This window comes from Silene latifolia, chromosome 5 (genome assembly GCF_048544455.1).
Source record: "Silene latifolia isolate original U9 population chromosome 5, ASM4854445v1, whole genome shotgun sequence".
Classification (NCBI taxonomy): Eukaryota; Viridiplantae; Streptophyta; class Magnoliopsida; order Caryophyllales; family Caryophyllaceae; genus Silene; species Silene latifolia.
The window spans coordinates 19150894-19177101 of record NC_133530.1 but is presented as its reverse complement, the minus strand read 5'-3'; the positions used below and the strand labels follow the sequence as shown (position 1 = coordinate 19177101).

The window sequence follows — 26208 nt, the reverse complement described above, 5'->3', positions numbered from 1 at the left end:
AAAGAGGATGAAGATGGTGAGAAATAAAATGAATAAAAGAGAAAATGAGGTGTCCAAAAATTAGAGGGAGTGAGGTAAAATAAGAGGAAGATAAGCCCCTCTCTATTGTGGATGGTCTTAGAGGAAATCTTATATTGGCCCTAGTGCCCTCAAACCAATCACTATTTGTCTTGTGCATAATAATTCTTTTATTTTTATCTTTTATAGAATTTTAAGATTATTTAAAGTAAGAGAGTTAATATGAGAGGATCCTCTCTATTGTGGAAAAAAATAATGGAAGAGGATGGTAATGGTGAGAAATGAGATTGATGAAAGAGAAAATGAGGTGTCGAAAAAATAGAGGAAAAGTGGAAAAATAGGAGGAAGATAGCATCCTCTCTATTGTGGATGCTCTAAGAGGAGCAATAGAGATGATGGTATGATCCTCTTATTTGTTCTTTCACCCTCTCATTTTTTGACATATCACTTTCTCTATGACCCACCTCCATTTCCACTATGTTTATCCTCCTCTCTATATTTTTGTCCACAATAGAGAGGTTCCTTTTATCCATCCTCTACCCATTTATGTACATTTTAACTTTTTACAAAAGAAAAAAAATAAAGGGAAATAATCCACATTGAAAAATATTATTAGATAGTTGGCACAAGTGCCAATGCTATACTTCCTCTAAAAGTAGAGGAAGTAGAGAACATCGTCTTGCTAAGAGGATGTTCTATATATCTCCACAATAGAGAGGACCTCCTTTTATAGGAGAGAGGGTGCTAGAGGGTACATCCTCTCTATTGTGGGTGCTCTAAATCACACCCTACATGGCTACGTTTAAGTTCGGTAATATCTAACATGGGTTACATGGCTATGTTAAAAAAATTGAAAGTAGATGAATATTTTGTCCACACTCGTATAATTTAGCATAAGAGCATCTCCAATGGTTACCTAAAAGGACTTGCTTGCAAATAAAAAAGATTTCAAGCTACTTGCTTAACCATTGGAGCACTCCACATCAACTAGCTTAAATTGAGCTAGTAGCTCCATGGAGCTAGTAGCTCAAATGGTCCCACAAGAAAATATAACCAATAGAAAAATAGTTGTCTCATTTATTTTTTTATTTAGTAATTAAGAATTAAATAAATTAATAGAAAAGAGGTCTCATCAAGCTAATACTAAATTGGATTCACCATTGGAGTAACTTGTAGCTTGAAATTGTTGTTACTCAAAAAAATGATGTGTCAAAGGTAAGCTAGTACCAACTAGCTTACCATTGTGGATGCTCTAGTATTAATTATGCACAATTGCACATGTTCCTATTTTACGTAATCTACTCATCTACTCACCGTCTCACCTAGTCACCTTACACTAAGGGTTCGTTTGGATTGAATGAATTAGAGAGAAGGGGAGGGGAGGGAAAGGGAGGGATTTAATTTCCTTTGTTTGGATAAAAAAATATGGGAGAAAGGAAATGGAAGGGGAGAGAAATGATAGGACTTATTTTCCCTCCTATAGAACAAACTATAATCTTTCCAATGGTGGCAAGATTTGGAAAGAAAACATTATTTGGACTCTAATTATACCACCAACATCCTTCAATCCTCCATCCATTCTTCATCTCCCTCCTTCCTCCCCTTCCATTTCCCCTCATATTTTTTGTTATCCAAACACCCACATCTCATTTGCCCTCCCCTTCTCTCCCCTCCCTTCACCTCCCCTCACTCCCCCTCCCCTCCCCTTCCCTCCTAAAATTGTATCCAAACGGACCCTAAAAGTCTCTAAGGGGTGTGTACTGTTCATATGAACAGTTTTAAACGCAGCATATGATGTCGTTTAGGCGTTGGTCTTTTCTTGCGCTGGGCTGCTTATGTGGGCTTGTTTAACGCTGCCCCATACAAAGATAACATTTAGTGGGCTTTACTTTCTGGTCATCTCCAGTCTCTCAGATTGACCGTCTTTTTTTCCCCTCTCTAAATTCTTTTTGCAGCCACACATTTTCTCCCTTCTCTCTCCAATTACCACCGCTTGAGTTTTCCAATGTGTAATTTCCTGGTTTACTACTTATGTGCATGGCAGCAGCAAAGTTTGACGGTACATTCTGCGAGACCAAATCAAAACAAATTAAACTAGAATCATTAATGTTGTTACGCAGTATTCTACTATTCTCTAGTAGTTTTACTCTTGTTTCGACATTTTAATCGCCACTGGACTGACATTATGACATGCATTACTGAATCAGATAACACAAATAACCAACCCCGAGTGTTAAAGCCTGAATCTAGCTTTGAGGAAACGCAATGACCGACCTACAGTCTTAAACATACAATTTGAGTTTATCAAGCATGCATTCAAGTTGAATTCTTACCAGAGAAAACATAAATTCCACATAAGTCGGTTGCATTCTGACTGTAAAAGAAGGGTTCTCAAAGCGCTGGGTATTAATCTTATTGATCATTTTAACGGTGAGAGTAACAAACTTCCTTCTGTATCGTCTCACCAAAGCACCCATCCCTTTTTCTGCAAAAAAGTGAAAACTTTACACATTTGATTCATCCAACAAATGATAAGAAATACTTGCAAACAACCCCATCTTCCCAAATTCTACTGGAAGTATCTGAAATGAACCCGTGACAGCGCTATCAAGTGATGGACTCAGCCATATCCTTCCGGCCTTCAATACTGTATCCAAAAGGCGAATGTGAAATGTCCAACAAAGAGACATACACTGTAATAATAAAGAGTTCATTTCGTCGTAAACCAACACATAAAAAGAAATGGAAAAAAAATGCACCTTTTGATGAAGAAATAGGTGCAGTAGATTTTATCTTGGTATTAACTTCACTCACTCTCTTCTGCAGTTCCAGTGTTCCACTGTTTCCTGAAGATCAAGAGGGTACTCAATCTCACAGGCCGTCATGTCGAAAATATACACAGTAAACTGAGACTTTCCTCCATAAGTAAACATCAAGAAATGGCCATGACATATTGAATAGAAGTTCACAACTTCAGGCCAACCATCTTTAAACCAAGCCCTGCCATTTTCTTTCAGTAACCCGACTTTCCATTTCTTACCAGTTGGAATTTTGAGGCTTACGACATCCGATAGATTGCTCCCATGATCTGCCATGAACTACTTTGGAATTCCCTGATACAATTATTAGTTTTCATTAACACCACATCAACACTTAGTACCTATGGGGTATATATTCACCATGCATGCAGTAGATAGGAATCGAAACCAATACAGCAACGCGCCAACCCCGAATGGAAAAATCGAGGATTAGTGTAGTACGTACCAATTTATGAAGGTCGTGTCTCGGCTCAAGAATAATCTTGAAGAAACTTGGAAAGTAAGTAGGATGATCATCAACAGCCATCCTAGTTTTACAATTTTACAGTGCATCTTGTTGTAGCTTGTATCTGCTTATGTGTTTTTCTTTGGACTTTTTGATTGCTTAAGTTAAACAAGTTACGTAAAATGGCCAATAGGTAATCATTGAAGTAAATAAAAAGTCTTTCGGTAATAAATTTCTGAAGTCCTGACTCCTGAGCATGTTGAGAGTTGAGAGTTGAGACTACAATCATTAAAGCTGACCTACTCTAAACACAAGCTGAAAGACGGGCTAAGTATCGCCATTTTAACGATAAATGTGACAATTTTAATGACAAACTGTTATAGCTAAGAAAATTGTCCTGCTACCTTTTTATCTAAAAATGGTTACATTTTCGTCTTAAATGGGTCACATTTTACCCCGTCTTCAGCTTGTGACAAAATGTTACCTTCAGCAAGACTTATTGTAAACCAAACTCAAAAAGAATTTTAAGGAAAATTTTAAAAATACCTTCTAATACTTCATTCTTTTTTGTTTATGTTCGATATCTCTAGGAGTATAAAATTAAAAGACCGGAAGGCATATATTCAAATAAAACGGTAATAATCAACCTTCTCTTATGTTAAAATATTTGCGAAATTCGATTCAAATTTTAAAGATGGTCCTATTTTTTCAATTCTAGTGACCGAATAAGCGAGGTCAAATGTGATAATCTTACGCTTATGTTAGCAAAGACTACAACTTTACTATAAAAAGTACTGGAATCAACAATCCTCTGGCTTTATTTAAAAATGGAGATGGAGATAACAATCTATGATTTTTGGTGATAACTATAACAATCTATGTTAAAATCTCTGTAGACAGTCTAGGATCACTTCTTAAGTTGGACAAGTCGGATTACGAACATCTTTATAGACGCCTATGGTGAACCCGTAAAATAAGTTGAACATGCAAGCTCAGCTCAGAAGCTCCCCCAATAACACTGATCCAGAACAAGTGATCCAAATTTCGACAAGTAAATAACAGTGAAGTAGGAATTTCGACAAGTGAATAAAACACGGGTTTTTGCCACAATCAAGCAAATATATTTTTATGTTAAAGATATAGTAGTGATGTTCATATAGTACCAAACAAAATAGACACAAATGGGTCTTTTATTCATGCATTGAACTTAAACAAGTTTATCATAGCTTGCTCATATAGTAGTTCTCAGCATATGGGAGATAGTCTAGACAGTGAATATAGAGCACATCACGAAAAACGAACAGACAAAGTGGCCAAGTACTAACAGTAGAAGCTCAGAAACCACCCCGGAGACGAAGGACAAGGTGGAGGGTCGATTCCTTTTGAATATTATAGTCAGCCAAGGTGCGCCCATCCTCCAACTGCTTTCCTGCAAAGATCAACCTTTGCTGATCTGGCGGGATCCCTTCCTTGTCCTGTATCTTTGTCTTGACATTATCGATAGTATCAGAGCTCTCCACTTCTAAGGTGATAGTCTTCCCAGTCAAGGTTTTCACAAAAATTTGCATTCCTCCTCTCAAACGGAGCACCAAGTGAAGGGTAGACTCCTTCTGAATGTTGTAGTCGGCCAAAGTACGACCGTCCTCCAGCTGCTTACCGGCAAAGATCAACCTTTGCTGGTCTGGGGGGATACCCTCCTTGTCTTGGATCTTTGTCTTGACATTGTCAATAGTGTCCGAGCTCTCAACTTCAAGGGTGATGGTTTTGCCAGTCAGCGTCTTCACAAAAATCTGCATACCACCTCTCAGACGGAGAACAAGGTGCAGGGTGCTCTCCTTTTGGATGTTATAGTCTGCCAAAGTACGGCCGTCCTCCAGCTGCTTACCAGCAAAGATGAGCCTTTGCTGATCTGGAGGAATACCCTCCTTATCCTGAATTTTGGTCTTGACATTGTCAATTGTGTCCGAGCTCTCGACCTCAAGGGTAATGGTCTTTCCAGTCAGGGTTTTCACAAAAATCTGCATGCCTCCCCTCAGACGAAGTACAAGATGCAGGGTAGACTCCTTCTGAATGTTATAATCCGCCAAAGTGCGGCCATCCTCCAGCTGCTTACCGGCAAAGATAAGCCTTTGCTGATCTGGTGGGATGCCTTCCTTATCCTGAATCTTAGTTTTAACATTGTCAATGGTGTCAGAGCTCTCGACTTCCAAGGTGATGGTCTTGCCAGTCAGGGTTTTGACAAAGATTTGCATCCCTCCCCTGAGACGGAGCACAAGATGGAGAGTAGACTCCTTTTGAATGTTGTAATCAGCGAGGGTTCGGCCATCCTCAAGTTGCTTTCCAGCAAAGATCAGCCTTTGCTGATCTGGAGGGATGCCCTCCTTGTCCTGAATCTTAGTTTTGACATTATCAATGGTGTCAGAACTCTCAACCTCAAGGGTGATTGTCTTTCCAGTCAGGGTTTTCACGAAAATCTGCATTCCACCCCTCAAACGAAGCACTAGGTGAAGGGTAGACTCTTTCTGAATGTTGTAATCAGCGAGGGTTCGGCCATCCTCAAGTTGTTTCCCAGCAAAGATCAGTCTTTGCTGGTCTGGAGGAATACCCTCCTTATCCTGAATCTTGGTTTTGACATTATCAACGGTGTCGGAACTCTCGACCTCGAGAGTAATGGTCTTGCCAGTAAGGGTTTTCACAAAGATTTGCATCTACACATAATTACAATCAGAATCAAAATTGAGACCTCAAACAGACAAACCAAATTCCTCTTAAACTAAGAAGCATATAATCAATATTGACCAACGATCAAGACATGGCCAAAATACAATTTTGAGGCGAAAACCGAAATACAATTACAATTTCTTACTTCCAATAGCTCGTAATATCACAACTCAATTAGTTGTTCATTCAATCATTAATAATAATCAATAATAATAAATAAAAGATCATTAAAACTCAAATTCATAACAATAATTGATCAGGAATTCAATCAATTGCTACAACTTTAGACAAAACAATCGCTGATCACAAACAGGAGGATAATCATCATCGTAAAATCAATCTCTAGCCAATTAATTAGGTAAAACACAAGATAATAATCAATCAATCAATAATCAATCTCAAAAGGATAATTCGTCACCGTAAAATCAATCTCTAGTCAATTAATTAGGTAAAACACAAGAAATACAAACCCTAACAAATTAATACTACGATCATAAATTTAAATTCGTAAACAATAATAATCAACAATTAAGAACAATAGGAGATTGATTAAAGGAAAAAAAGGAGAAAAGAAGGTTACCTTGAAGAGAGTGATTGATGTTTGAAAGAAGAATTGAGATGTTGAAGATGAATTGGGGATTTGGGAATTGATTTGGGGATTGTGAGATGAAGAACCTTAAGATTATGAGTTGGTATTTATAGAGTTTCTGGCCGACTTAATAATAATCTGATATGCAATATTATTAGGAAATAACCTAATCGCTCACGTCATCTATTCCAATTTCCGACCTTCTCCTCTAACATCGAGTCATAATAAGTTGTGTATTGTGAATAAATTATTACGAGTATAAAAATAGGGAAGCTAAATACTATTTTAATGGTATATTAGATGAGAGAAGGTTGGAGAAAATTCCCACATGTCAAAAAAAGGATAAATATTTGGTATTTTTCCTATTATTTTAGGGGAAAGTAAAAAAAATAGATTTCGTTTAATTAACTTATCTCTGGAACAAAGAAGGATTCGGAAACTTCTACAATTTGGAATCAGCTCGTGACTCCTTGAAAAACATATCTAGAAGAGTTAAAGATGGACAATTGACTAGAACTCTAGAAGAGATACATGTCGTATAATGAAAATGATCATCTCAAAAAAATTGTATAACAAAAACTTTGGAATAAAGTCGTTACCTATCGAGTAACGGTTTAATCGTGGTACAAAAATCAAATCAAAGTTGTTCTCTCATATACGAGTAGTAGTTTTGTTCTATGCTACGTAAAAAAAAAAGTACGTACTCTCTATTTAAAAATAATCGATTTCAAAGCACTTGAGTGGACGGCGTTCTAAAGTAGCAATTTTTTGAGTCAAGATCATCTCTATTTCCTTAGAGAATTCATTTCCTTTTAGCGGTCCAGATTGCATCTTAGCAACATCGAACATTTGTACATTTATGCATAGAAATAAAGAGATAATAGTGTTTAAAGGGGAAAATATTATTAAATGAGTTTGTAAGAAATTAATTGCTATTTTTTGATCAATTTTCTGTTCAAGAACAAAATCGCTAACTGAGATTGCGGCTTCCCTTCATAAGTCTCCTCCAATCATAATTCATAATACGGGCGAGGATCTGAACACGTTACTTTGATAAGTGTACAAGCCTACATGCTAGTCTTTAACTACTTGCCAACAAAAACAAAACAACTCAAATAAAGTAAACTAAGCTAAGACAAGCCACATTAGTCTTCCTTAGCATAGACCATTTTTTTTTGGCAAAGGCCTTAGCATAGACTTGATTGTTCAATTACTTACAAAACCAACACAGTACACTTCCTCCAACGGAAAATGAGATGGTGCCACCGGATGTTACCTGTTGGGTTCCTTATGTTGATGATCACATGCCCATTTGATTTGTGTCATCTTAGTTTACCTTTTCAGGATATATGATCACATCAAGCATGGATTAAGAAGTGTTGAAGTTGTTATTAATCCCATTGTAATAAGTCATGTGTCATCTAATGTACAAGTGAGAAAGTAGAGTATATTAGAGTAATAGAAACAGTCCAGACGATCATTTATTGCTTTTACAAACAACAAATTCTTGGATTGTTGCCACAACTCGAGAAACTTGAAGTCCCTTTTTATCTTTCAAAAGCCTTTCACGTGACTCATATTTTTCAAAGATAAGAATCAGATTTTTATTAAGGAGGTGGTCTTCAATAAAGAGTGGTTTGAATTATTATTTTCAAAATATTTCCTCTTTATGCAAATTCAACCCTTTGGCTCTTTAAGAAAACAAAGAATGCTTTTTGCCATTTTAGTGTTAACTTGTCATCATGTGACTTGTCTTTTCTCCCTTTGTTTTCTGATTTTGCATGAGCTTTTAAGGTTATTTTTCAAACCATCTTTCCCCATTCTTACCTTTGCAAAAGAGCCCTCTTTGGTGCAAGTTTTGGTGGTTGCTATTGCCCTTCACATGTGAGGTCTTTGACCCTTCAAAACCCTAGCAACCCCTTCACTCACCTCCTCTATATAAACCGTGTCTCACCTTTATAAATCCTTAAGACTTTTCTGAAATAATTCTTTCATGTTTGCAAATTGTTTTTAAAGCTTAAAATCGTGTTTATTTGCAAAATCCTTTAAAAGTCTTCAAGTGTCTTCAAGTTATTCTGATCGTGGCTCTTTGTTGCTTTTCTATACTAAACTCTCTTGCTTATGAATTGTTGATCTTGTAAAAGTTGTCCATCTCTATTCTTTGCTAAGAATATGTTAGTGGAAACTTGATCCTATAACATTCTAAGTGTGTTAGTAGAGTTTAGGACGGAGTAGTCTTTAACTCTTGACAACCGGAGTAGGTTGTGAGTTGGCAACCGGAGTAGGTTGCGAGTTAGCTTGTCATAAGAACGGAGTAGTTCTTGTACTAGCTTTACAACCGGAGTAGGTTGGTGTCTTTTATTACAAGGGTCTTTTAGTTGTCGGAGTAGATCACTAAAGGAAAGTAATAAAAAGGTAGATTGGACGTAGGCACTTGAGATTCTTGCCGAACCAATTCAAAAATCTCGTGTTCAAGTGTTTACTTTATTTCCGCTGCAATTTACTTTGTTTGTTTGTTTTGTTTCGCTTAACCTTAGAAGTAAGGGTTCATCATACTGTCGCATTTGGTCTGCAGTCATATTCCACAAACTGAGACAAATAGATACAGTCAGAACGATTGTTGCTTTCATACTTCAGCAAACATTCATCGTGATACTTGTTTAGTCTTTCAATATTATCCAAAGTATCTCCTAATCTCTTTTGTCCTCGTAACTCACTTTAATTCAATAAAGTTGAAGTTATAAATTTTTAAAATAGTACCTAATTCACCCCCTCCCCCTCTTAGGTACTTGAATCCATAAACTCAACATTACCCAACCCCGCTTACATTGCCCTATTCCTCAACAAAGTGACAGAAACATCACATTATTTGAAAGTTTAATCTTCACCTGAAATATTCTCAATCTTCTGTCCCGTCTTCAGAATTCATGGAACTACTCGGACTAGTAACAGCACCAGCAGCAGCAGAATCAGATGAACTTCGGATTATTTCGACTTTGAACAAACGTTTGGAGACCTTAATCAACTCAAAAACACAGATATCACCAACTTGCAAATTATGGTCCAGTGCAAACTGTTTCCATCCCATATAGAACTTCTTATACTTCAGTGTGCTGCCAATACATCTCACAGTCCATGTATCACCACTTGAATTCTCGAGTGTGTAACTTCTTCCTGGTTTTATACTCGTGTGCTCGCCAGAGTCGCCACCAAATGTTAACGGTACATTCTGTGGTACCAAATCAATTCAAATTAAACTAGAGAAATGAAATTTGCAGCAGTTTTACTTTATTTACTTCGACACCTCACTAAACTCGTAAGAAAAGTAATTGGATAGCGATTGGATGATTTGATGCTGATTGGATTTGAACCAGGTTATGAGCATCATTTCTCATAACTTTATTGACTGTCAACTGAATGACTTTACTGTACAATGAAATGCTGTTCTAACCAGTTAGAATTGCATTAGTGAGTCAGATTAACACGAATAACCGATGACTCGACTTTGAAAGCCCAAATTTTTAACATACAAATACACAGTTTGTCAAGCATGGATTCAAGCAAAGATATAAGTTGAGTGCTTACCACACAATATTTAGCGGACACATAAGATGGTTGCATTACGACTGTGAAAGACGGAATATCAAATTGATAGGAATTAATCATCTTGATATGTAATTGATTGAGAGTACCAAATTTCCTTATGTATTCTCTCACCAAAGCACCCATCCCTTTTTCTGCACCAAATATAAAACAACACACATTTGGTTCATCCAACAAACGATAAAAAATTACTGATAAAAAACCAGTATTTCTGAAATGACTCTGTCAAATGATGGACTTGGCCAAAACCCGAATACTTTACAGAATACATGAGAAGAAAAGATAAAAATGCACCTTCTGGTGAAGAAATAGGCGCATCAGAATTTATCTTAGCCTTAATTTCGCTCACTTTCTTCTGGACTTCCCTAGTTTCATGACGATCAAGAGGGTACTCAATCTCGCAAGCAGTCATGTCGAAAATATACACATTGAACTGAGACTTTCCTTCATAATTAAACATCAAGAAATGTCCATGACATATTGAACAAAAGTTCACAACTTTATTCCAACCATCATTAAACCATGCCCTGCCATTTTCTTTCAGTAACTCGACTTCCCATGTCTTGCCAGTCGGAATTTTGAGGCTTACAACATCCAATAGATCATTGCCATGGTCTGTCAAAAACTTCTTCGGAATTGCCTGATACAATTTTAGTCCCAATGTTACTATATACTGAGTATGGTATGTATGGTATGCAATAAAGATCGAAACTTTTAGGGCAGCGAACTAGTAATGAGATATAATCCTCTGTAATCTTGAAAAAATCGACAATTTCAACTAAAAGACACCACAATGATAATGAAACCGGAGAATGCAGATAAAAATACATCATATTTACACAATTCGTCATCAACATCAACGAAAATGGAAAGGGATAAAGATGTAAGACTGTAAGTATAATACGGAGTACCAATTTACGAAGGTCGTGTCGAGGCTCAAGAATTATCTTGAAGAAGCTTGGAAAATTATGAGGAAGATCATCAACAGCCATGGAGGAAATTCCGTTACTTTTGCAAACTAGACAGTTTAAACATTAAAGTGAAACGGAAGTCTATAGGCAATGAATTACTGAAGCGTTATATGTTAAGGGCTACATGCCTGCATTCATTAACAGCAGTCAGCAAGCCCAGGCCCAATAAAGTCGGACTCATATGCTGAGACGGTCTATTTTCAGAAAAATCACTAATTTATAGATAGTATAGTAATGAGATATTTTTTTTTATATAAAAAAACTGTTTCACGGTATAAGACTTCTTATTCTATAATTTGTGTTGGATAGCAGTAAAGTTTTGTTCAAAAAAATGGAAAAATGAAAATTGTTCAATTTAGGTGAATATTTCAATAATAAACAGTTAACCACTTGTCTTACATGCAAACAAATGATCTCAAGTGATACCTTCAAACAAAAAAATGATCACAAGTCAGAGTCTATGCAACATAGGAATGTACTTTCAATCCGTGATGGTACTGGAGAGGATCCTAACCTAGGTAGCACGGACACTTCTCTTAATCGGCCTTCTTGTGTCGGATACGACACTCGTGGGACACACGTCAAAACGTGTCGGACACTTGTAAAACCGTGTCTAACTTTCATCTTTTATTTGGGCACGTGTCCGACACGTGTCCATGGTATTTTGAGCCGTGTCCATGGTATTTGGACACACCTTCAAACGGAATAAAATTGAATTTAAGGTAAATGGTGTAAATTGTTATACGGTTGAATTTGGTGGGGAAATAAGTTGAATTGGGGACAAATGATGTTCTTTAGACTAGTAATGGGATGTCGAAATAGATTGATTATAAGTTGGTTTTTTGTTTTGGAAATGAGAATGAGTTATAATTAACGTCAAGTTTACCTTCACTTATTTAAATTTAATATTCAATACTTTTTCAGAAATAAAATCACACATAAATAACAATAAAATATATATTTTATTAAATTTAAATGACGTGTCCCGTATCCTAAATTTCATGGGAATTCGTGTCGTGTCCATGTCCGTTTTGGTGCTACCTAGATCCTAACTCATTACTTTAATAAGCGTTTCTGAACGGTAGTTTTTAACTCCTTACCAACGAAAATAAAAAACCACGCCTACAAGCGAAAACCACATTAGTTTTTCTTAGCACAAAATTGATCTTTCAGCTAGTTACAAGTTACAAAACAAAGTGACAGAAACACCACATTATTTTTTTTTATTTTTTTGGCAACTGGTAAAAGAGATTCCTAAGCCATTGTCATGGCCCGCCGTGCAAGCCGGTGAGCCGCTTCATTACGTTCCCTACAAACATAACTAAAACATAAACAGTGAAAGTTAGTCGACAAGAGAGTAATATCATCGAGGATGCCTGCAATTAGGTAATGTCTTGCTCCATTTCCTGCCCACTGGACCAGGAGTTGTAGGCAATCAGAAGAGACTTCCACATGAAGGAATCCGCAATCCCTCGCCCATTTAAGTGCCTTCGTAATAACCCCTAAGGCCTCTGCCTGTAATGGTGATTCAGAAAATCCCCTGCCATTGCCGTTACAAATCACATGGCCCCCCATCTCCAAAGCAATCCACCCCCACGATGCTTCACACGACTTCCACCAGCTTGCATCAACCATAAGTCTGATCATAGAGCATGAGCCCACCGTCCCCGTAACGTAAACTGGATTTCCATTACGGAGCATACTCAACTCCAGCCCCTAGTCAGTACATCCATTATCTTGTGTCTCACTAGATCCCTGACCCAAAACCTTTTTAGCTTATGTCCTAGCCTCCATGGCCACCCCAACTAGACGGTTATAAATCCTAAAGAAAACCTCAGGATAGAACCCTTCCCCCCTGAATCTAGCATTATTACGCAAGTTCCATAAAGACACTATGATAGCTAGGAATTGAATCGTTCGTACCTCCCAGTCCTCAAGAGTTCGTAAGTAATGAATCCAATTAATAATCCAGTCTCCAGCACTGATGTTTCCCGCTTGTGCAGTGTTCACTCCCAGCGGTGAGCCTGCCCATATCCTAGCTGCCACCTTACAATCTTTGAAAATATGGTCAATAGATTCAACAATATCACAGTTGCTACGGCACAGGCAACATGATGAAATCCATGTTATGTGACGCTTCTCAAATTCCTCTCCCACCGGGAGTGAATTTGAAAGAATCTTCCATACCAAAATTTTCCACGATTGTGGTCCAGGTAAATGCCATAGCCGAGAGCGGCAAAAATCCTTCCGTTTTGCATTCATTCTCGATCTATCCAACACAGAAGCTTTCCTGGTAAATAATTCACTACAAAGAATCCAATAGCCGCTTTTAACCGAGTATGCACCAGTTTGCGTGAATGGCCAAATGGGATCATCCTCAATTTGGTTAGGTCTTAGTAAAGTAGCTAAGATCCTATTGGTGGTGTTATCATCAAAAAGCAATTGTATGAATTGTGGATTCCAACCACCAGAGTTAAGCTGTAGATCCCTGATAGTGAGGTCCTTTAGGAAGATAAAATCTTGGCCTAATATTTCGTCTTTGGGATCCGGGCATTTCCCATTGACCCATTTATTGGTCCAAACGTTCAGCTTAGAAGATATCCCAGGCTGCCAACTAAGTTGTCAAGGATAAACTGTAAGCCATGTAGCACACTCTTCACCCCCCACGACGTGAGCCTTGATGGTCGTGGATTAAGATCACCAAAGATTTTTTCACGGAAAGTTAAGCTGAACAAATATTTTTCTTTCGAGACAATTCTCCATGCATGCTTAGCCAGTAAAGCTTTGTTGAGACATTCGATGTTACGAATACCTAGACCGCCCTCCCTCTTAGGCAAGCTGGTAAACATCCTGCTACACCAATGTATCGACTTCCCTGATCTAGTTCCCGCCCACCAAAAATGTAAAAGAAGAGCGTTGATCTTCTTAGTCACACTTACCGGAATTTTGAAAACCGATAGAAAGTAATTGGAAATATTTGATAGAATAGAAGAGATCAGAGTGAGCCTCCCTGCCGGTGAGTGGAAGACACCATTCCAGGAAGAAACCCGCTTGGTAACATTATCCAACAAACCCTTGAAGATTTCCTTCTTTGAACCCTGGAACTCCGCAGGCATACCTAAGTACTTCCCAATACCCTTATTGTTTTTGATGTTGAAAGTCTTAAGACATATTTGAATCTTACGTAGAGTCATATTTGGGCTAAAGAGAAATCCACATTTCTCCTCATTCAGCACTTGACCAGATGCCTTACAGTACTGACCAAAGATACCTTTAAGAACCCTCACTGCATTTCCTTTGTCCCGTAAGAAGAAAACTGAGTCATCCGCAAAGAAAAGGTGAGTGAGTGGTTTCACTCCTCTGCAGATTGGAACGCCCTTAAGGGCTCCATGAGCCTGAGCAGAAGCCACATTGGAAGATAACACCTCCATACATAAGAGAAACAAATATGGTGATAAAGGGTCTCCTTGCCTAAGGCCACATTCCGGTCTGAATTGTTTAAGTGGGGCACCATTAAAAAGGACCTCATAAGTAACTGTAGTGACACAGTTCATTACAAGTCGAATCATATTTTCGGGGAACCCGAACTTATAAAGAACAGCTTGAAGAAAGTCCCAACGAACCCGATCATATGCCTTACTCATGTCTGCCTTTAAAGCAAAGCTTCCGGATCGACACTTTTTCTGAGAATTAATCTTGTAGATGGCCTCATGGGCCAAAAGAATATTGTCAGTAATATTTCGTCCGGCAATAAATGCATTCTGAAAGTCCCCCACAAGGTATCCCATAATTTTGGTCAGGCGGGTGGTAATGCATTTTGTGACAATTCGCATAAAGACATTGCAAAGGCTTATTGGTCTATAGTCTTTCTCCTCCTCAGGATTCTCACTTTTTGGAATGAGAGCAATAAAAGTTCTTTTTACCTCACGGAGGACCATACCCGAATTGAGTATAGATAAGACCGCTTTCATGATGTCCTTTTTAATAAGATGCCAACACTTTTGGTAAAAAATTGCTGGTATACCATCAGGCCCCGGCGATTTCATAGAACCCATCTGAAAAACAGCTCGTCTAACCTCTTTGGCAGTAAAAATCCGTCCCAGCAGATCAACATCATCCTCCGCTACTTTAATATTCACATGTTGCAGGACTCCTTCGAAATCGTTTTCCGTAGTGCCATTAGAACCCCTATAGCGGTTGTGGTGTGTAGATGAGAATAATGTGACAAAATAGTTTTGGAAAGAGTTACCTCATTCGGTTCGTAAATCCAAGCACCATCACTTCCTTTGATGCCTAGAATAAAATTCCTTCCCGCTTGTCCTTTAACCCAGTTGAAAAAATACTTCGTACACGTGTCCCCATCAACCATCCATCTAATTTTTGCACGCTGCTTCCAGTAAATTGCAATCGCCTTAGCAAATTCCCGAACCTCCTCATGCACTCTCGAATATTCCTCTTCCGATCCTCCATTGATCACCTCCTCCATACCCTTCTCAAGCCTATTATAAAAATCATCCCACTTGCCCGACCATTCCTCCCGTTTATCCAAAGTCCATTTTTTGACACACTGTCTTACCCTTGATAGCTTCCTCATACTCGAAAAGCAGGTGAACCCACATCTCTTAAACACCATGTTTCCTTAATGCATGATAAACATTCCGGGTAGTCCAGGGCCCAAGCATCAAGTTTATACGGCTTTTTATTTGTATTTTTTGTAAGGTTCAAATCCACCTCAATAGGAGCATGATCAGAGATTTGTATTGGAAAGTGTTTAATACCCGTGTCCGGGAAAAGAGTGAACCAATCTTTCGACGCTAAAGCCTTATCAAGTCGTTCATAGACCCTTTTATTCCTTTGCCTGTTATTGCACCATGTAAACCGCGGCTCTTTAAACGGGATATCCAATAATTCATTTCTAAATTTCCAATTGATAAACTTATATGCCCCCGGAATTTGGCTTGAATTAGAGCTATGCTTATCACAAGCATATTCAACTTGGTTAAAATCTCCCATAATTAGAAAAGGATACGCAAGTTTCCCTAAGCTTTCCTCTAGTTTTTGTAAAATTGGGAATCGTAAGCAAAGTTGAGGTGCACCATAAAATAAAACAAGATACCAAGGAAGGCCATTATATTTCTCAACTAGAAGGATCACAAAATTAGGAGATGACTCCACTACACTCATAAGTGCCTCCTTTTTTCACCCTACCCATAGTCCACCGACCGTCCCCAAAGGATCAACACCGGCCGATTTAACGAAGCCTAAGGATCGAAACATATTACTTATACTTGCTACCTTACATTTTGTTTCAATAAGAAAAAGAAAATCATAATATTTATTATTATTAAGTGCTCTAAGTTTAGGAATTGTAGGGGCGAGCACATTGTTAAGACCCCTACAATTCCAAATTAGACCGCTCATGGTGATAGAGGAGGTTGAGAAGGGCCAACCTCCGCAAAGCCGCCATCATCATGTCCAGGGGAGGAAGCACAAGACTCCTCCATATCAAAATCAGAAATCTTAAGATGGAATCCACTCCCCACACCCTTATCCTGTTCAGCACGAATCCCCTCTCCCTTACAAGCTCGCTTACCCAACTGCCTTAAGAACTCCTTAGCATCCAGTAAAGTTGATGTTCCGGGTGTGATTACGGAGCAGATTTGTTACCACGTAAGCTTAGTTGAATGATGACTTTGCTTGAATTGTTCCTTTCGGCCTCTCCTGAAACAATGAACAAACTGAGGGCTCAGCTTGGTACCGAGCGTACTCACTCCGACGCTCAAGTCAGTAAACTTAAAGGGATTAAGTTGTGTGTAACTTGGCAAAGTATATTGTAGAGAGATAAGGGAGTTTATACCAGATTAATAGTGAGTTTAGGTTATATTTTTGGATCCTTTTCTCGTTGAGAGAAGTGGAGTATTTATAGACTTTCACCTTTTGTCACGTAGTGGCCAAGTGGCAGTGCAGGTGGAAAGACCGTTCTACCCTCGGCCGGGTGACCCATGGCAGGCCGGCTGGCCGGGTCGACTCCATGCCGAGGGGTCTTGGATATGAGTACGCGGATATGTCTCCCGGCTGGCTGATTGACCAGCCGAGACCCAAGTGACAGGTCGACAGGTTGCATCGGTTAGGCTGTCTAATACGTTGACTTGCTGTCTTTTGGCTTTGACCTTGCTCAATATGTTGACTCGGTCAGCGGTGCAGAATATGCCCCATCAATTTGCCCCCAGCGTAGTCTATGTCGTGGTATGGACCTTCGATGAGTGTTGAGCGTATTCTGCGCAAGTTGAATTTCTTCCCCGGCTTCTTCTTCCTCGGCTTGGTTCTGCTTAGGCCGTACCATATCATATCCCCCCTCCACATGGATGTGTAATGGACATCAGATGTGGAAACGAAAATGGCGCTGGCCGAGACCGAGGTTGAGAGTGCCGGAGCTTTTGATTGCCCCCCGGCCGGTGTTGCCAAGCTTGGTTGAACAGCGGGCCGTTTGGCAAGTAGATACCAAGGAGCGTGTTGAAGAAGATACGTCGATTGGCATTCTGTCAAGGAGCGTGTTGAAGAAGATACATCGATTGGCATTCTGTGGCTGCATGCTTGACACGTGGCTCGATGTTGATTGGTTGACGCTTCATGGGCTTTGCCCTGATTGGTCAGTTTCATGGGCTTTGCTCTATAAATAGAGCAGTTACCCCCGAATTTTTGGCCATCAAAAATTCATCTTCTAAAAAAAATTTCTTCTCTCTAGCTTTCTTTGACGAAACTTCTCTCTAGTTTTTTGAAGCGTTACTCGGCGTAGCACTTTTCCAAGGTAAACAAACAAATTTTTTCAACTTTCAATTGTTAAGTATTTGTTGTCATGTCTTCTGCTGGTGCTGGACCTAGTACTTCTGCGCCGGGGGGCTCCCCGTCGCGTCCTGATGAAGAGGAGGCGCTGGCCGCCACCCCGATAGGATTTGGGGGACCCCAGGTCTCCCTCTCCTGAAGTCGATCCAAAATATTTGGAGGATTTTGAGGATGATGATGATGAAGGGACCCATTCTGAGGGTACTGATGGTGAGGCGACCTCTTCTGCCGTAGAGAGGCCGCTTGTTTTGCATCACGATGATGCCTGCTCGATCAGTCCTGATCGTGCCTGGACAAATAAGTTCGCTAGCTGCTCCGGTTCTGAGCTTTTTGAACACCATTACTCCTTTGGCAGGGAGTATAAAATTGTTATTCCCGAGGAGGGTCGGTCGGTGGCATTGCCCTCCCAAGGGTCAGATCGGGCGTATACATCAGACACCTGGAGTATGGGCTCCGGTTTCCTCTGAATGAATACGTTATGGCCATAATTAAAGCCATGAATGTCGCCGTGGCCCAACTGCATCCGTTGGCCATCAGGACGATTGTTGGTTTTGCATGGTTATGTCTTTTCAAAAGGGAGGCCCCAACGGTGAACCTCTTCCGTCGGCTCCACCATCTTAGACAGACGACCCAAGCCGGCTCGGGGTGGTACAGCATACAGACTGAGCCGGGCTATATCACCGTCTCTAAGCTTACTTCTTGCAAGGACTGGAAGGGGCGGTGGGTATACGTTGAGGTTCCGGAGGATTATCCACTGCCCCAGTCCTTTCAGCACCGTGTCAACTTGCGGTGTGAGAATCGGGGGGAGCGTGAGAAATATGTCTCCCGGAGTAAGCTTAAGATGGACGCCATCATGGTCCATCTTAATGAGGACGAAAAACGGGCAATGAAGCTGTTTGAGGCTGAGAAGGATGGGACGCCGAAGGGATGGATGCCCCCGACACAGATCATTCTTCAGGATGAGCTACTCTGCCGCGTCGGCCTCATACCGCCCCTCGAACAGGGTGAGTGGGGTCGGTGTGAGGCCCATCTTTGCTTTTTAAGTTTCTGTTTTGGAACCCTGATTTATCTTCTTTTGTTTAACTCTTGCTTTGTTTCTTTTACAGACCGTTTTGGCCCGGATCTGTCTGTGGAGATCCTCGAGAAGTTGGGACTTGACCAACACGGGAAGGTTGCTGAGCTGCATCCTAAGGCTGATTCGCGTGATCGCAGACCGGCCCCCAACGAGCTAATGGACCAGCAGTTGAAGGCATTGAATGTGACGGCGGCTCAGGCGAAGATTGGCGGACGTGTGCCGCGCCGAACACCGAAGACAATTACTACGGCGGCCACGGCATCAACTCCAGCTCCATCTTCAGTCCCCGAAGTCCAAAAGGAGCAGGCGGTGGTTGTCGATATTACCGATGAGGAGGTCACCGTTGCGAAGGGTCCTCCTCCTTCAAAGAAGAGAAAAGAACCAATGCCTGCTACCACCGTCGCCGAGGCAGGGGAAAAGAAGGACTCAGCCGGCCCTTCATTTAAGAAGGTCCAGACTGGTACGGATCTAACTTGTGGCTCAGACTTAGCCGGTTCATTAGGCATTCCTGATGACAGACTTTCCGACGTGTCAATGAATGTTGACATGGATGCTCTGTCTGAGTTTTTTGCAGATCAACCGTCGTCAGTCGTTGCTCCTACTGAACGGCAAATGGGGAAGCGGCCAGTGCAGACAGGCAATCAGAACGCTGCTGTTGACTCCTCAGTCCTGAAGCCTTCCCCTGCACAGCTTGTGGCGGAAGGCACAAGGTTGTGCAAGACGCTGGCTAAGTGGAATGAACTAGCCGGCGCTCATATTATGGAGCAGGAAACGGTCATGGCTCGAGCTGCCCCTGCGCTTGAACGGCTTAGAACCGATCTTGCCGCTGCTAAGAAGGAGGCCGAGAGAGCCAAAGCTGAGGCTGCGGTGGCTGAACAAAAGCTCAGGGAGGACGCTGAAAAGGCAGTCTTAGCCGAGAGAGCCAAGGCTGAGTCTGCGATGGCTGACGCCGGTAAGCTGCGGGAAGAGCGGGACAAGCTTCAGGCGGCTTATGACGCCGCGGTTGGTAAGAGGGAGGAATGGAAGTCTCTACATTCGGCTCAGGCGAAGGCACACAGGAACACAAGGGCTATCCTCGCCCAGAGGGAGAAGGACATTGAGATGCTCAAAACTGAGGTCATCCCTAACATGTGCGCCCAATATCGGGACCAAGCCGAAGAGGCTGCCAGGGAGGCAATCAAAGAGCTCGTTCCTGAAGGCTTCCCGTGGCCGGAATTTGATCGGCTTCTGGATGAGAAGGCCGATGCTGCGGAGAAGGCAGAGGCTGCGAAGGCCGCTGAGGAGGCTGCGGAGAAGGCGGCCCATGCTGCAAAGGTGAAGGCGGCCAGGGAGGAAGCTGAGAGAGCAAAGGCAGCTGAAGCTGCCAAGTCGGCTTCTGGGTCGCCCAGTGATGGTGATGCTGCTACTGCTGCTAATAGCCAGCAGAAGCAGGCATAGGGAGACGGGCGGTCGTCGCCGGATTCACCCGGCATCTCGGACAGTTTCAGCTGTTCGGGGGCCAACTATTGAGCCTTTCCTCCCTGCCATCTTTTTTGGCGCTTTCAATTCCTATGTCTGTAACCGTTTGCTGTTCCTTCTCTTTTTGTAAACTTTGGTAGGTAGTGTTTAGGCTATCCCTACGGGGACGGCCGTCGACTTCTTTCTTGTATTACCTGTAAACATTTCAATAAGAGTTGGTTTATTTTGCCTCCGGCTTGGCCGAGGTCTTTATCTCATTTTCATCTGAGTTGTCTTCTTACGTTATTAATTGAGCGCTTCTTTTTCTGTTTCTACCATCGGCTTGGCCGTGGCAGTTAGAATGCGTAACTCAACTGTACTTAACGTTTTTAAACATGTTGGCATGTTGGTCGCGTCCTCCACCACCTCCGGTCTCAGCCGAGGCGATCATATTTGCTATCCCAACCACCGTTGTGAACATGTTAGCGTATCGGTCATTGTGTCCCCGTCACTCTCGGTCTGGCCGAGGCAATCAGGTTAACGGCCGAGGTGTTTGTATCTGTAGACGTGTTGATCGCTTCCTCTGCCACCCCCGGATACATACCGTCGGAGTGACTAGAATTGCGTCTCAACAGTGCTTATACGTTCCTAAGCATGTTGGTCGTTGTGGCGAGTAACAACTGTTGTTGGCAAATCGCGTGTTCCTCGTCACTCTCCGGCTTTGGCCGAGGCAACCGAGTTTTACGTTTCGACTGCTTTCCGTATCTATAGACATATTGATTGCTTCCTCTGCCACTCCCGGATACATACCGTCGGAGTGACCAGAATTGCGTCTCAACAGTGCTCATACGCATTTGTACTTCGGTAGTGACTGCCCGACTTAATTTGCGGCGTCTATTCTGGCATGACTTATGGAGGGGACAAGTATTTTGATGGAAAACTTGAATTATTCTTCATAAGGTGTAATCATGCGTCGGGGTGCCCACAACGGTCTTGGACACCTCCGCCGCTATACGAAGTATTTCCTTAGGTTATCCGTGTTCCAATGACTCATTAGGGGAACACCCTCCATGTCTGTCAGCCGGTATGTACCCGGCCTCATTTCTTCAACCACTTTGTAGGGTCCCTCCCAGTTGGCCGTCATCTTTCCATGGATGTTTCCTTTGTTGGTTGCGGCTGACTTTCTTAGGACTAGATCTCCTACTCTTAAGTCCCTTTTGTGGACCCTACGGTTGTATGCTCTTCTCATTCGGTTTTGATATACTGCCAAGTTAAGCCGTGCCGTGTCTCGGCTTTCTTCGACCAGGTCCAGGGAGGCTTTCATGCCTTCCTCATTTTCGATTGGGTCAAAGGTTTGCGTTCTGTATGTCGGCACCGCTGCTTCAATTGGCAGGACGGCTTCAGACCCATAGACAAGGTGAAATGGACTGTATCCCGTTGCTTCTTTCTCCGTGGTTCTAAGGGACCATAGGACGCCGGGTAGTTCATCAGCCCACCTTCCATTTAGATCTTCAACCTTCTTTTTTAGCCCGTTTAGGATTGTCTTATTAGCTGCTTCCGCCTGCCCGTTACTCTGAGGGTGGCAGACGGAGGAGTATGCAAACTTGATACCGAGCTCTTCTAGCCAGTTCATCACCATGTCACTCCAAAATTCTCGGCCGTGGTCAAATACCATGACTTGGGGTAACCCAAAACGAGTTATGATGTTTTCCCAGATTACCTTTCTTACGGCCGCCGTGGTCTTGGCAGGTACCGCGACAGCCTCGACCCATTTGGTGAAGTAGTCAACGGCAACGATTAGGTACTTCCTTCCTCCGGAGGCCGTTGGAAATGGCCCTAGTAAATCCATCCCCCACTGTGCAAATGGTAGGGGGCTAAGTACTGGTTGCAAGTCTCGGGAAGGTGCGTGTATCACCGGAGCATGCATCTGACAATTCTTGCACTTCTTGGTCTTAGCTCTGGAATCCTCAAGCATGGTGGCCCAGAAGTAGCCGGCTCGGAGAGCTTTGTGGGCTAGCGTTCTTGCCCCCATGTGATGTCCACAGATGCCTTCGTGAATCTCTGTCAGTATTAGCTCCGCGTCGGCTGGGCCGACACACTTCAAGAGTGGCCTTATTACGGACCTTCTGTATAGTTCTCCTTCGAACACCAAGTACCTTGCGGCGATCCTTCTTATCTTCTGGGAGAGACTGCGGTCCTCCGGTAACTCTTTTGTTAGTTTGTATTTCATTATCAGAGTCATCCACGTCGTCTCGGCTTCTATGTCGCCCACCATGCCGACGGTCTCAACGATGCTTTTAGCATTCCTGATATCCACCAGCACGGTTCGGCTGACATTCTTGATGCTTGAACTGGCAAGTTTTGAGAGAGCGTCGGCTCGGTTGTTCTCAGACCTGGGGATGCATTGAATTTGGAAAGATTTCAATTTTCTTTGTGTCGCTTTTACCCTTTCCAGGTATCTTACCATCCCATCGTCTCGAGCCTCATACTCTCCTCTGATTTGGTTAGTCACCAATAGTGAGTCTGTCTTTAACACAATGTGTTCCGCTCCGGCAGCTCTAGCTAGCTCGACTCCAGTTATCACCGCCTCGTATTCGGATTCGTTGTTTGAGGCCGAGAAGGTAAATTTCAAGGCATACTCAAACTCGTCCCCGTTTGGGCTGATGATAAGGATGTCGGCTCCTGAGCTGTTCGTCGTGGAGGTTCGTCGTGGAGGACCCGTCGGTGTATACTTCCCATACCCCGGGATTTGGTTCTTCTTTATATGTGCACTCGGCCAGGAAGTCTGCAAGTGCCTGCCCTTTTATCGAGGGCCTCGGCTTGTATTGAATGCCGAAGCCGGATAGCTCTACTGCCCATTTGATGAGCCTGCCGGATTTTTCGAATTTTTCCAATGCTTTCTCCAATGGTTGATCGGTTAGGACCGTCACGGGATGTGCGTCGAAGTAAGGTTTTAGTTTCCTTGTGGCAACGACGACAAAGAAAGGCGCTTTTTTCGATCGGTGGGTAATTTCTTTCGGTGCCCGGCGATGTATGGCCGATAAAGTAGATTGGTCTGCTGCTTGTCTTCTTCTTCTCGATGATTACGACACGACCGTGGCCGAGGTAATCGCTATGTATAGATACGGCGTCTCCCCAAAGATCGGCACGGACGGGGTCGGGAGAGTTTGAAGATGAGCTTTCAGTTGCCTGAAAGCTGTGCTCTGTTCCTCCCCCCAGCTGAAGTCTTTATTCCCCTTTAACACTTTGAAGAATGGGGTGCTCTTGTCGGCTGACCGGGAGATGAAACGGGCAAGAGCTGCCATCCTCCCGGTCAACATCATAACCTCTTTTCGATTCCTCGGCTCCGGTAGGTCCAGTATTGCTTGGACTTTCTCTGGATTGGCATCAATTCCCCTGGCACTGACAAGCACGCCGAGGAACTTACCTGCACGGACACCAAAGTTGCATTTCATTGGGTTAAGTTTCATCTTGTATTTCCTTAGTGAACAAAATGTTTCGCTCAAGTCGGCCAAGTGCTCGCTGTCAGATTTGCTTTTTACAATAGCGTCGTCGACGTAAGCCTCGATGTTTCGCCCTTTTTTATCTTGAAATAATTTGTCCACCAGCCTAGTGTAGGTTGCGCCAGCGTTTTTCAAACCGAACGGCATCATTTTATACATGTATGTGCCGTGTATGGTGATGAATGCGCACTTAGGCATGTCTTCTTCGGCCATGAATACCTGATGGTATCCTGAGAAGGCGTCTAGCAGGCTCAGCATAGTGTAGCCTGCCGTTGCGTCAATTAAACTATCTATTCGAGGCAAGGGATAGCAATCTTTGGGGCATGCTTTATTAAGATTTGTAAGATCAACACACATCCTCCACCCCCCTGATGACTTCTTTACCATTACAACATTTGCTAGCCACTCAGGGTAAGTACAAGGCATGATAAAGCCTGCCTCTAACAATTTATCTACCTCGGCCTTGATGGCCTCATCTTTCTCGGCCGAGGAGTTCCTCATCTTCTGCTTGACAGGGCGAGCGTTGGAGAGCACCTTTAGCTTGTGAACGATCACCTCTCGGCTCACGCCTGGCATCTCGGCGGCTGAGTACGCGAAGACGTCTTTGTTCTTCCTCAGTAGGTCTAGGAGATCGGCTCTGAATTTTGGCTCCAGGCCGACACCGACTGTTACGGTGCGTCCTGGGTCAATTTCTTTTTCTTCGGTCTCGGCTCCTTCGACCATGCCGACGGTGTTCATCGGATCACCCTCCTGTTGTAAGGATGGGCTCTTCCCCTTCTCTGATTTCTTCGCCACTTTGAGGGATTGCATGTTACACCCTCTGGCAGATATTTGGACGTTGACAATCTCGTCTCTCTCGTCCTTTGAAACGAGCTTTTGTGCCTCCCCCCGGTCCGAGACATACATCAATGTCAGGGCCCGGATGGACATTACAGCATCTGCCTCGCTCAAAGTAACCCGGCCTATTAGGACATTGTAGGCGGACGAACCATCAATGACCACGAACTCAGATAAAACATTCTTGGCCGCATCTGCTTGGCCAAACATCACCGGCAACCTGATTGACCCCAGAGGTACCAGGCCGGCCCCGGAGAAGCTGTATAGTGGGTTGGTGCAGGGGCTCAGGTCCTCAATCTTCAGGCCGAGATTGAGGAAGCATTCCCTGAACATGATGTTTGTGTAGGCGCCTGTATCAATTAGGCACCTCTTGACCAAGTGGTTGGATATGTCCAAGTGGACCACCAGCGGGTCGCTGTGCGGTGCTACGACTCCTTCGTAGTCTTTCATTCCGATGGTTATATCGGGGACGGTGGAAGCGGGGGTCACTGTGGTGGGCACAAAGTTGATGGCTTGGTAAAGCTCATTTAGGTGCCGTTTGTGCCCATTAGCTGACCCTCCGTTCTCGTTTCCGCCGATAACCACCTGGATCACTCCCATCCTCTGGAATACTGATTTCTATTCGCCCGTCGGAGCTCGATTCCGGGGCCCCACTACGTACTTGCCGAGGGCCCCCTTTCGGATCAGCTCCTCGATGGCATTCTTGAGATGCCGACAGTTGTCGGTCTTATGGCCGGACTGGCCGTGGTAATCGGAAAATTGGCTTGCGTCGCCTTCCGCCTTCATCTTTGGGGGTCTTGCCCACTTCTGCCCTTCGTTCTTGCTCAGGGCGAAGATCTCGGCCGGTGATTTGACCAGGGGGGTGAGACCGTTGTACCGCTTCTGGGTGTATGGTCCCGAACTCCCCCCGGCGCCCGCCGAGTTCTGTTTTCTATTGTATCTCTCAGGCCGTGACTTATTATTGTCACGGCGTCCTTCATCTCTGTTATCCCGGCAGCTGCTCCTCTCTGGGTGCCCAGCTTCGCTATGGCTTACCCAGGTCTTGTGGTAGTCCTCCACCTTTATGGCTCGGTCGGCCATCTTTCTGGCGGAGTCCAGGTTGAGGTCTTCACACTTGATGAGCTCATTTTTGAAATCGCCTCTCGGTAGGCCTTTCATCAGTGCGAAGGCCGCCAGTTCAGTGTTCAGCTCTCGGATCTGCTGAACCTTGGCGTCAAATCTCTTGACGTAGCTCCGGAGGGACTCGTACTCCCCCTGTCGGATAGTCAGGAGATCTGATGTTTCCACGGCCCTTCGCTTGTTGCAAGCGTACTGGGCTATGAAGTTATCTCTCAGGTCGGCATAGCA

The 26208-nt window shown here is 42.9% G+C and overlaps 2 protein-coding genes across 2 annotated transcripts; both read right to left on the bottom strand.

The window, feature by feature from the left end:
• Positions 1 to 4454: 4454 nt before the first annotated feature.
• LOC141656955 (polyubiquitin) lies at positions 4455 to 6797 on the bottom strand. Its single transcript, XM_074464051.1, has 2 exons — positions 6584 to 6797; positions 4455 to 5990 (listed from the first exon to the last, which is right to left on the bottom strand). Exon 2 carries the CDS (start codon positions 5988 to 5990, stop codon positions 4617 to 4619), a length of 1374 nt encoding a protein of 457 aa, XP_074320152.1. The 5' UTR covers positions 6584 to 6797; the 3' UTR covers positions 4455 to 4616.
• Positions 6798 to 7687: 890 nt separating this feature from the next.
• On the bottom strand, positions 7688 to 11318 carry LOC141656959 (B3 domain-containing transcription factor VRN1-like). The gene is made up of 5 exons (XM_074464055.1): positions 11107 to 11318; positions 10490 to 10835; positions 10178 to 10329; positions 9406 to 9821; positions 7688 to 7868 (listed from the first exon to the last, which is right to left on the bottom strand). The coding sequence occupies exons 1-4, from the start codon at positions 11185 to 11187 to the stop codon at positions 9492 to 9494; spliced, it is 909 nt and encodes a 302-aa protein (XP_074320156.1). The 5' UTR covers positions 11188 to 11318; the 3' UTR covers positions 7688 to 7868; positions 9406 to 9491.
• Between the last annotated feature and the right edge of the window lie 14890 nt (positions 11319 to 26208).

Bases quoted from the DNA above. Each gene is read 5' to 3' on its own strand.
- LOC141656955 (XM_074464051.1), bottom strand. From the start codon at position 5,990: ATGCAAATCTTTGTGAAAACCCTTACTGGCAAGACCATTACTCTCGAG.
- LOC141656959 (XM_074464055.1), bottom strand. From the start codon at position 11,187: ATGGCTGTTGATGATCTTCCTCATAATTTTCCAAGCTTCTTCAAGATA. The intron at 10,836-11,106 runs GTACTCCGTATT...AAATTGTATCAG, and splicing joins GACACGACCTTCGTAAATTG to GCAATTCCGAAGAAGTTTTT. The intron at 10,330-10,489 runs GTGCATTTTTAT...TATTTGGTGCAG, and splicing joins GCCTATTTCTTCACCAGAAG to AAAAAGGGATGGGTGCTTTG.